The 12,271-nt window shown below is 32.8% G+C and overlaps 1 protein-coding gene across 1 annotated transcript; it reads left to right on the top strand.

Moving 5' to 3' along the window:
• The first annotated feature begins 353 nt into the window (after nucleotides 1–353).
• Nucleotides 354–11,969, top strand: LOC128638145 (hyaluronan synthase 1-like). The gene is made up of 5 exons (XM_053690008.1): nucleotides 354–412; nucleotides 3,962–4,850; nucleotides 5,327–5,552; nucleotides 6,042–6,174; nucleotides 8,623–11,969. The coding sequence occupies exons 2-5, from the start codon at nucleotides 4,005–4,007 to the stop codon at nucleotides 9,290–9,292; spliced, it is 1,875 nt and encodes a 624-aa protein (XP_053545983.1). The 5' UTR covers nucleotides 354–412; nucleotides 3,962–4,004; the 3' UTR covers nucleotides 9,293–11,969.
• Nucleotides 11,970–12,271: the final 302 nt, after the last annotated feature.

The raw sequence follows: 12,271 nt of genomic DNA, 5'->3' as shown, positions 1-12,271 counted from the left end.
CTGCTGGAAATCAAATCTATATTATACATCAACTACTATTCAATAAAGAAGTGTGTTAGCCTTTCTACTAACAAAAATTGTTTGTCTGGTATCACAGTAAAATGCAGTACAAATGTCATCATACACTTAAATGTAGTAAGATCTTCTGACGTTTTTTTCATAAATATGGATGTAACTTTCTTTTACCAAAATATGTTTGAAAGGGGTAAGTCCAGAGGGTGTGGTGTCACGGCTATTTTTTATTAAAAAAAAAATCATGGGTGTAGTTTTCTGATGTCATTGCAGGGCATGTCACACAACTTTTACAGACCTTAAAACCTGTGTACAATATTGCACAAATGCTCAAAGAGACTCTTAGACTGGTGAGGTTACCAAAAATGACACCTGCATAGGAAAAGGCTTCTAGCATATGGTAAGAAGATATTAGATATATTGCTTATGTATACCAATACTATAGTGATACTCTGTAATAATAATACAAATTAATGCAATAACATATCTATTATATTTGTGCTTTCTTTCTCTTTCTTTCTTTCATTCTTCATATCAACCACCCTTTCTTTAAATATTGCTTTTTCTAATTACGTAAAGGGATATGTAAGTCAAAATTAAACTTGCGTGATTCTGATAGAGCATGTCATTTTAAGACACTTAAATTCCCTTCTATTTTCAAATGTGCTTTGTTCCCTTGGTATCCCTTGTTGAAAAAGAATATGCATATATCCTACACTAGTGGGAGTTAGCTGCCAATTGGTGCCTGCACACATTTGTCTCTTATGGTTGTGTTAGCTAGTTCCCAGTAGTGCAATGCTGTTTCTTCAGCAAAGGATAACAAGAAAATGAAGCAAATTTGATAATAGACGTAAATTGGAAAGTTGTTTAAAATTGTATGTTCTATCCAAATAATGAGACCTTTCTACTGCTCCTCCTACATTCATGATATTCTTTTTATGTTACTCATGCATATTGAATACATATGTCACAGCTATCTTCTCTAAGAAGTATTTAAATCTTTCTAGCCCTTTAAAACTTATTTGACTGGTTAAAATGATATATGACAATCATTTATTATTTTTCATTATAGAAGAAAAGCATGTTTGGTGTTGTGGAAATATAAATGCTATCACACAGAACTCTATTCTACTATGGGACTGCATCTAAAATAGTCAACATGGTCAATATTTTATATTAAAGTCTTTTGTATGGAGAGCTGTTCACAAATGACAGGATAGGACAGATTATACTCACACTAATTCTACAGATAACACCCCAAAATAAAATCATATTATAACCACATTTTTGTTAAAAAAAAAGCAACTTATAAAACTACCTGTTTTAATTAATTGAATTTAAAGGGATAGTAAACACCAAAAATGTTATTGTTTAAAAAGATAGATAATCCCATTATTTACCGTTCCCTAGTTTTGCACAGCCAATACTGTTATATTAATATACTTATTTCTAAGCTTCTGCTGACTGCCTCCTTATCTCAGATCTTTTGACAGACTTGCATTTCAGACAATTAATGCTGACTTAAAGGGACACTGAACCCCAATTTTTTCTTTTGTGATTCAGACAGAGCATGCAATTTTAAGCAACTTTCTAATTTACTCCTATTATCACATTTTCTCCATTCTCTTGGTATGTTTATTTGAAAAGCAAGAATGTAAGTTTAGATGCCAGCCCATTTTTGGTGAACAAACTGGGTTGTCCTTGCTGATTGGACAGCACCAATAAACAAATGCTGCCCATGGTTCTGAACCAAACATTTGCTGGCTCCTTAGCTTAGATGCCTTATTTTTCAAGTAAAAATAGCAAGAGAACGAAGAAAAATGTATATGAGAAGTAAATTAGAAAGTTGCTTAAAATTGCATGCTCTATCTGAATCGTGAAAGAAAAAATTTGGGTTCAGTATCCCTTTAAATAATTGCATGTCCATGAGCACAATGTTAGCTATATGAAACACATGAAATAACTCCCTCTAGCTGTGAAAAACTGTCAAATGCTTTCAAATAAAAGGCGGCCTTCAAGGGCTTAGAAATTAGCACTAGACCCTACCTAGGTTTAGCCTTCAACTGAGAATAACAAAAGAACAAAGCAAATTTGATGATAAAAGTAAATTAGAAAGTTGTTTAAAATTACATTAATGCCCTATTTGAATCATGAATGTTTAATTTGGACTTTACTATCCCTTTAACTTTATATAATACTTATATTTACTAAACTTGATAAAACTACACATGCTTAATTAGCTAATTAGAAGCATGGAACTGTTACATTACTGGGGACTATTTTCTGCTCAGTGATACTGAGGGCCACACAAAAACCTTTGCACCATGTAGTATAGTTTGGGGCAGCCCTGCTATATATAATACATGCTTAGGAAAAGCTGCCAGCTATCTAAGACCACCTCCATGGAGACATCTATCTATCTTTGCACTGTGAAGAATTGTAAATTACAGGACACGGGAAAATAGTGAGGTGAAAAGAATGTGGTAATGGCTTTGTAAATTGTACATGTATGTTTCAGAGATGTTAGTCTGAATCTGCTAAATAGTAAAAATGTTCCTTCAGGTGAAGTCAAAAAATAAAACAAAAATTCTGGCCTACAATTACAGTTAATCAAATCATAATGTAACTTGTTTTTCCACATATTAGTCTGGCAATTTCACATTACAGTCATTTTAACTCACTGAAAGCAGATGTTTGTTAAAGGGATATTAAAACATTTTTTTTATTTCATTATTCAGATACAGCATTCAATTTTAAGCAACTTTCCAATTTACTATTATCAATTTTCTTCATTCTCTTGTTATCTTTATTTGAAAAAGCAGGAATGTAAGCTTAGGAGACAACCCATAAATGGGTTAGGAGGGTGTTTGTTCAAAGTAAGCTATCTACAAAAAGCTGTTTATTTTTTTAAAGGGACATGAAACTCAAAAATGTTCTTTCATGATTCAGATAGAGCAAGGAATTTGAAACAGCTTTCTAATTAATTATAGTATCAGTTTTTTTCATTCTCTTAGTATCTTCTGTTGAAAAGCAGGGATGTAATCTCAGGAGCATGCATGTGTCTGGAGCACTCTATGGCAGCAGTTTTGCAAGATTGTTATACATTTGCAAGAGCACTAGATGACAGCACTATTTCCTGCTATGTAGTGCTACCGACACCTACGTAGGTATCTCTACAACAAAGAATACTATAGGAATGGAGCAAATTTGATAACAAAAGTAAACTGGAACCTTTTTTTAAATTATTTTCTCTGACTCACATAAGAACATGTTTTGGCTTTCATATCCCTTTAATCCAGCTGTGTGACGTGGGGAATGCAGTAACTCAATGGCCTTTACATTTCAGTTGCATGGGGCAGAGTCAGAGAGGCCAAGGTCATGAAAGTCTGTGGGCATGACTTAGTGGTCTGTGGGTGGAGCTTGCCATTTCTGGACTTCATTGTGAAACAAGGACACAAATAGGAGAAGGGGGAAGAGGCTGAGCTCCCAGCCTGGGACTTAATGTGGGAAAGATGAGAGCTCTGCATAAGTGATTTGGGTTCTTTTAACCCTTAGAACTAATTGTATATGATGGTGGTATGGGATGTGACATAATCAACTAATATTGCTCACTTCCGCTTCATTAAACAGGTTACTCAATTTATAAAACAAGCATTGGTGGTTCTTTCATTGACATTGAATCAATCTTAGACTTATTTCTTGAAAGAGATAAATAAATACGTCCAGATTTATGTTCATATAAGCTATAATTACTTCAAAGCACATGTAGTTTTTTTTCTTTACCATAAAAATTCAGGTAGGTGGAGCAGATAAAGATATATGACTATTATGTTTCAATGCTAGAGCATATGTTTTGTGCATCTGTTATGGCAAGCACTTATTCTTCTGACAATTTAACTTACTTAAAATGTGCAAACCATCATGCCATGCATTTATTTATTTTATTTAGGGTTTACATTCCTCCTGTTTGAATTAGCCGTATCTACTTGGGGATGGATGATCAAAGAAAAGAAGATCCCACATGGATGGGTATTCTACGTCGTTTAGTAACCATTTTGTTTGCTTTGTTGGTACTGGCTGGTGTGACATGGGCTTTTGTAGATACCATCCCGTTAGTAACAGATGAGTATCGCATCCTGGCATTTGGCATCTATGGTGCATTCCTTGCCATCCACTTGATTATTCAAAGCTTATTTGCATTTTTGGAGCATAGAAAAATGAGGAGGCATGGAAATAGCTGTTCTTACACCAAAACGGTAGCCTTGACAATTTCCGCTTACCAAGAAGATCCAAACTATCTTCGAGAATGTCTAGAGTCTGTCAAGAATACGCATTACCCACCAGATAAATTGAAAATAATAATGGTTATTGATGGTAACCAAAAAGAAGACCAATACATGATGGATATGTTCAAAGAAGTATTTGAGGGAGAAGATGTAGGAACTATTTGCTGGGAAAACAACTATCATTCGTCAACTCCACAAAAAATCAACTCTAACATTGGCAATGTTGCTCTTCAGGAAAGAACAGGACTTATATGGAATACTGCAACAAGCCGTGGATTAAATACAATTGAAGAACAACCTGAAAACATAAGCTATCAACAGATTGTTGATTATGAAAACATGAAAACCTATGGTGAAGAAATAATTGAAGGCTTCCAAGAAACAACCTTGCCTGACTACAGTGAAATTGAGATTGAGGATCCAATGAGAATAGAGGTTGAGCAACTGATCAAAACCAAGAGGTGTGTGTGCATCATGCAAAAATGGGGTGGAAAGAGAGAAGTCATGTACACAGCTTTCAGAGCTCTTGGTGATACTGTTGAATATGTCCAGGTAAGCCTACTTTTCTATAAAAAATAACTAAAGCATATAAATGTTTGTCCTGTTAGTTTATTTGTTGATTTTATTGCTACCATTATATTGTATACCCTTGTTCATGTAAACAGTCTAGTTGGGCCTTTGTTTCCTTATTATTTTCCAAAAGTTTATGTTTCTATGTTTTACTTATTTTCAAATATTTTCAAATATTATGTTGTAATATTTATATCCCTGATGTTTGTTTAATAGAATGTATGCTGAAGTCTCATTTGACTATTTTTATGATTACATGCAATGCCTTTTTCTGTCATCATGTATTACAGTGTCTTTTATTAAAAAAAAGTACTTGTTTCCTCTTTTGGTAACTTTTCTTTTTAAGAATATTTATACATACTTTTCAGGACTAAGGATAAAATTCTTAAAATAGTTGCCTATAATTCTCAAAGTATTTAATTGGAAATTCCAGCTTTATGTTATTATATTTCACACAGGTTTGTGATTCCGACACCAAGCTTGAGCCAATGGCTACTGTGGAACTAGTAAAAGTTCTGGAGTCAAATGACCAATATGGAGCAGTTGGGGGCGATGTACGGATTTTAAATCTTTCGGATTCCTACATAAGCTTCATGAGTAGTCTTCGATACTGGATTGCATTTAATGTGGAAAGAGCCTGTCAATCCTTCTTTAATTGTGTATCATGTATTAGTGGACCTCTTGGTAAGTCAACTTTAGAGTGTACCATCTCTACAAATATTAACTATGGAATATTTTAGTTCTAGTAAACCAAAGATATCTAAATTTTATTCTGTCCCCTTGGCTAAATGAAACATTGCAACACTTCATTGTGTAATACATGCTTTCGCTTTAGATTATTAGTAATTTGTAATAACACACATTGATTATGCATAGCATATTGTACTAACCCTAAAGCAGATGCAAAAACATTTTGAAATAAAAACTATCATATTTCGCTTTATTTATTTTGTAGGCATTTCACCAGCTCCATAATTGATGTAAGATCTCATCATATCCTATGTCAGAATTAGAATATAGAATCCTACTATCCTCTTAAGTAGAACTAGTAGGCAATTGTGACTAATCTAAGACTAACCTCTCTGATTTGTTTATAAACATAGTATATCTGGTATTTATAATATTACATGTTTTTCATTGTTGGTTTTGCTGTTTTGTTTTCCTATTATTTAGGTCTTTACCGAAATGACCTTCTGCAGACATTTCTTGAGTCTTGGTACAATCAAAAGTTTTTGGGGACACACTGCACGTTTGGAGATGACCGTCACTTAACCAATCGAATGCTTAGTATTGGTTATGCAACCAAGTAAGTTAGGATCAGAAATTTATTATCAACACTTTCCCATTTATCATGCATAATAATTTAATTGAAAAACAGCATGTGACTGGTGTTTTATATTTTATACTATTCTTTTTTTTATTATTTCAGGCAGCAATCAAAACATATTTAGACAGAACACATACACTGTGGAAAGGGTTGTAAATTATTTTGAGAGAGTGTGCCCGAATTGATAATAATCTAATAAAACTATGCACGCTTGCTCATAGTACCATTTCTCAATTTAAAAATGCATTAAATAAACAAAGTCTATATATATATATATATATATATATATATATATATATATATATATATATATATATATATAGTAAAGACCCACACTCACTGCACATGTGCCAATTGTGATATATATTATAGTTATAGTTACTGTGAGTATGGATCTTTACTATATTGGATACAATTTAATTTTCCTGACACCCTGGCAGTTGCTGTTTCTTTTGAGAGCAAATCCACCCTGACTGTTCTTGGTGTATATATATATATATATATATATATATATATATATATATATATATGTATAAAGACAAAGTGCACTCCTAACTTCCACAACCAGGCCTTGGGTGCAGCAAAAGTAATATCCAATGCAAGTAGAAGGAAGCGCACTCCAAAGGACTTGTTAGATATATTCACCTTTATTTTGTGAACGTTTTCGAGCTTATACAGCTCATCCTCAGACAGGCAAAGTATGGTTCATACTTTGCCTGTCTGAGGACGAGCTGTATAAGCTCGAAAACGTTCACAAAATAAAGGTGAATATATCTAACAAGTCCTTTGGAGTGCGCTTCCTTTTACTTGCATTATATATATATATATATATATATATATATATATATATATATATATATATATATATATATATATATATATATATATATATATACATACATAAACACTTAGGGCTAGATTACAAGTGTCTTGTTAGTTAGGGCTTTCCCTTGTGCACATTAAGTAAAATGTTGACATGAGTGAAATGTTTGCCCTAGCTCTTAATAGTTGGTTTCATAAGAAAATTACATTTTTAAGTACTGCAGTTGCAGATAATTAAACCAGAAAGCATGGTGTTAGCCAGGAAGCAGAGTGTGAGCGAATGTGTATTGAGTACGATAGGTTAGCAAACCTTGCACTATGGAATTGTGTAGTACCTGTCCCTGATATATGACAATCTATATGTCATCAAAGTGAGCTGAATAACTAACATACTGAATAAGAACACGTCATTTTCAGGTATCAGAAGTTTTTTTCTGGAGTTTTCAGATTTGACATGAAACGCCTATTGTGTGGTTTTCTAGAGCAATTGCACTGCATTTCTTTAACCAATCAATTAGCATTTCTTAACGTTTTGCACATTTATTAAATGTTTTTGTTTCTTTGCAAGCTAGATGTGATATTTTGGTGGGTCTAAACAAATTTATCAGAGTTTTGCAGACTGGAGATTTGATATTTTGCAGAAAGTAAATTTAGTATGTATTTCAGTAACCTCATGGAGTCTATCAGATTAACTTATTGGTTGTGGCCCTATATAATAGACACTGTACAAATTAACAAATTAAATATAACATCATTGCACTGTAGCATAGTTAAGAGGAACATGAAACCCACAGTTATTCTTTCATGATTCAAACAAAACAAGTTTCCAATTTACTTTTATTATGACATTTTCTTCATTCTCTTGATATCCTTTGTTGAAGGAACAACAAGGCAGATGAGCCAATGACATCACTTATATATGTGCAGTCACTAATTAGCTGCTAGCTCCCACTAGACCATTGCTCCTACTGAGCCTACCTAGGTATGATTTTCAACAAAGAATACAAAGAGAAGGATGCAAGTTAGATAATAGAAGTACATTGAAAAGTTCTTTAAAATTGTATGCTCTATCTGAATAATAAAATAAAATGTTTAAATGTTTGTATATATATATATATATATATATATATATATATATATATATGTTATGCATGAAAGGGATCAAGTTAAACATCTGATCACTGGTTAAAACAAAAGTTTCTACTGGTGGATATAGGCAAACCCCAAATGCATTAATGTGTTTTATTCAGAACAGGAACATCTTTTTTTTACCAGTAATATATTTTAAATATGTTCCTTTAGTTCAAACTGTAAAAAAGCAATTTTAATATCCCTTAAGTTTAGGATTCCTAAATCTCCCATTAAACTGCGGTTCTCCTATAATCAATAAAACTTATAACAAATGATTTCAATATATTAGAGTTGTATTCGCCTTAAGAAATTTGCCTTTATGTGAAATTATGGTTATCATGCTTTGTCCAAATTGTGGAACCAAAAACTTCTCTTTTCACATAAGTTTGGGGACAGAGTGCAGCCTTTAATATCTCTTGTAGACAACAAGTTATATCTGACAAGCATGTAACCTATATCTCAACTTCTTTTTAGGTACACAGCACGTTCAAAATGCTATTCAGAGACACCAGCTCAGTTTTTGCGTTGGCTGAACCAGCAGACTCGTTGGACCAAGTCCTACTTTAGGGAATGGTTATATAATGCCCTATGGTGGCACAAGCACCACCTATGGATGACATATGAGTCCGTAATTACTGGCATCTTCCCATTTTTTGTGACTGTAACAGTGATTAAGCTCTTTTTCAGCTGCCACTTGTGGGATATTCTGTGGGTTCTAATCTGCATCCAACTTATCTCAACAGTCAAAGCACTTTACGCCTGTTTTCTCAGAAGAAATCTGGTCATGATATTCATGTCCTTGTATGCTGTTCTCTATATGGTGGGTCTTCTTCCAACAAAGTACTTTGCCATACTTACCATGAACAAGAGCAGCTGGGGCACATCAGGGCGGAAGAAGGTAGTGGGAAACTATCTTCCGCTTCTCCCTCTGTCCATATGGGGTGCGGTATTATTAGCAGGCGTCATCTACACCATTGTCATGACGTGTCTGTGCACCAGTTGTCGCCTCATTGATGCAGAGAAGATCTATCTTATTTATGGTTCAGCAGCTTATGTTGGCTATTGGGTATTTATGATCAGCCTCTACTGGGTATGGGTGAAGCGCTGCTGTCGAAAGCGATCTGACTACTATGATATTCAGTAGTTTTAAGAAAAGAATTTGACTTAAAAATAAATAATGCACTAATAGACCTAATAAAGAAAGCTATACTATCAGATACATTTTTCATTACATAATGAGTCCCTCCTCTTTTAATGCAATTAAATGGTTTCCATTCATTTTTCCAGACTGTATTTGATAGTGGCAAAATCATCATTTGTTTCAATTAATTGTGTATAATATTATCATCCACTGACAAAAATGTAAAGTTCTACAAATTGTTAGATTATTCAATACACCACATTTCTGTTTTGTTCTATTAGAGCATAGTTCTATGTAGCACACAAATGAGAAAATAAAAGTGATAATGGTTGCATGAAAAGGGCACAATTCAAACTATGCAAATTAAAGCGACAGTAAACTCAATTTAATTCTTTAGCACTGCACACAGAATAATTGAAGATGATAATAACTTACATTATTATTGTGACTGCTTTTTTTGGAATTTAATTCCAAATATTGTATTTTTTTGCTGAATTTACAAAGAATTGTTAAAACAAAAATTCCCACTGTTCTACTTGGGGATATAGGCAAGCCAAAAGTATTAAAAAAAAGTTGCTTTATTTAGACCATAAACATCTTTTTTTTATCAATGACACATTTTAAATACTTTCTATTAGATCAAACTGTAGTAAAAACAATTTCAATATAATATTATTGTGACTGCTTTTTCTAGAGTTTAACACTAAACATATTTTTTTCTGATGACTTATCAAAGACTAGAGTGCATCCTGACACACGGTGAATACTTGATACCTATAGGCTCTCATAATATCAAATTATCAATTTATATGATAATTTTTTATAATTTTGTGCGCAAGTCTTTGTAATGCAGCACTTAATTGTTGATATATACTAAAGATATATAAGAAAAATCAATTTAATATCCCTTTAAGTGCAGTTCAACCAAACATGGACGCCAAAGTATCTAACCAGTGTAGTGGTTATTTATTTATTTACATTTATTTTTGTTTTTTCCTTTTAATAAGTATAAAAATGAATAAATATGGTGCACATTGCACCAGTTTGTTTTATAAGCAGAGAGGACACTGGGAAAAATATACTAGGATCTGGAGATTAGGTTACGTCAGTGGTTCCCCAGCTGGGGGTGTCACTGAGATTTCAATCTCCCTACCTATTAGGAGATGCAATATTCATTAAGATTTAAAGAGACAATATAGAAACACTAGTGCTTGCATTTTGTATATTTATGTATAAAGTTCAGAATATCAAAGTTGTTTATAGTATTTATTTAAAATATTAACTTTTAATATAATCTTAATTTTGAAAGGTTTATAAAAATACAGGTTGATAAATATTACTCTTGTGTGCCAAATATGTTAATAGCTCACATTAGTAAAACAGGGGTGTCCTATAAATGTTAAAGTATTTAATGGTGCTTATCACTTACTTAGGTTGTGCACAGCCTTAAATAATGTGCTGTCATACTCTCTGATTAATATAACATTTAGGCATAAGCAGAATAGGTAACACCATTGGATGGTGCGGTACACTTCCTGGAGTTACCAGATCAAATTATGAATAAGCAATTTCACACAATGAAAGAGTAATCAAATATTTAATTGCAAAAGTCTCTCCATAAAACATCAAGCAACAATTATATGTTAAAGGGACATATAACCCCACATTTCTCTTTCATGATTCAGATAGAACATACAATTTTAAACAACTTTCCAATTTTCTTCTATTATAAAATTTCTCTTTGTATCCTCTGTTAAAGGGGCCACAATACATTACTGAAAAGTTGGCTGAACACATCTGGTGAGCCAGTGACAATAGGCGTATATTTGCAGCCAAATCCCAATAGTGCATTGCTGCTACGGAGCCTTACATTTCAACAAAGGATACAAAAATAATTTTGCAAATTAGATAAAAGATGTAAATTGTAAAGTTGTTTAAAATTGCATGTTCTTTCTGAATCTTGAAAAGAAACATATGGGGTTCCATGTCCCTTCTTTGACACTCACTTAAGTAATGTCACTGCAGCATTGGGTGTGCCATTTTATGTGTCACTGAAATGCCTATATAACCACAATCTACTATTTATCACAATTATATAATAATGTACAGATATACAGTATATGGTAAATTAATTGTGTTTGTCATTACAACTGACTAAAAGGACCAATGTTTTTCAATATTTTCAGGTGTGCATACACTGCAGTACATGTGCATTTTCACTTGATGAAGTGTTCTGTCTTGATTATGTATTATTCAAGGTTCTATCTGTAGCTACAGCTTAAGGTATTAAGTCTTATAGTATTTATTAAAATGACTAGGAAATTGTTTTCAGCCTTGCACAGCTATGAGGGTCATTTACTATGTTATGAGAGGAAGAAAAACCTTTGCTTTATAAATGTTAATTCTGCAGTCAGATCTTTACAAAGAATGTGTAATGTTTAATATAAAACATGCAAATATGGCAGAATTGTAGCATGTAAAAATGTATATACTCAAGTCTTGTAGCATATATATTATATGTATATTATTTTTGTTACTTATTTTTCATGTTAAAATGAATAAATCCATGTACTTTTTAGTAAATTGGGTTATAAGATTTTATCTGCTTTACAAGTAAGAATGTGAGCCTGTCAGTGTGTTTGAGTGGTAATTATGACTTAATAAACACAATATGAAAGAATACTGGATTTTGAACCTTGTTAATATACTGCACACAGTTTCAGGAGGTCCTCATATCAAAGCAGAATTGAACAACTCAAATATGAAGATGACATATTCAGGCAAAAGGATGATTTGATTTAATTGTATTCAAAGCAACTGCAGGAACACCTGTTCAAAAAGGCTGAACTCTCTCTTTCTCCCACTTTACACTGGGGGTTGATTTTTGCTGATCCCTCTTATTGCATAGCTTTCATATAGCCAATCCTACTGTACTGAAAATGTCAGTATAGGTGGTGGTATTAGCAGGCAAAATCAGCTATT

Source organism: Bombina bombina, chromosome 8, assembly GCF_027579735.1.
Source record: "Bombina bombina isolate aBomBom1 chromosome 8, aBomBom1.pri, whole genome shotgun sequence".
Taxonomy (NCBI): Eukaryota; Metazoa; Chordata; class Amphibia; order Anura; family Bombinatoridae; genus Bombina; species Bombina bombina.
This window is presented reverse-complemented; position numbering and strand designations above follow the sequence as displayed.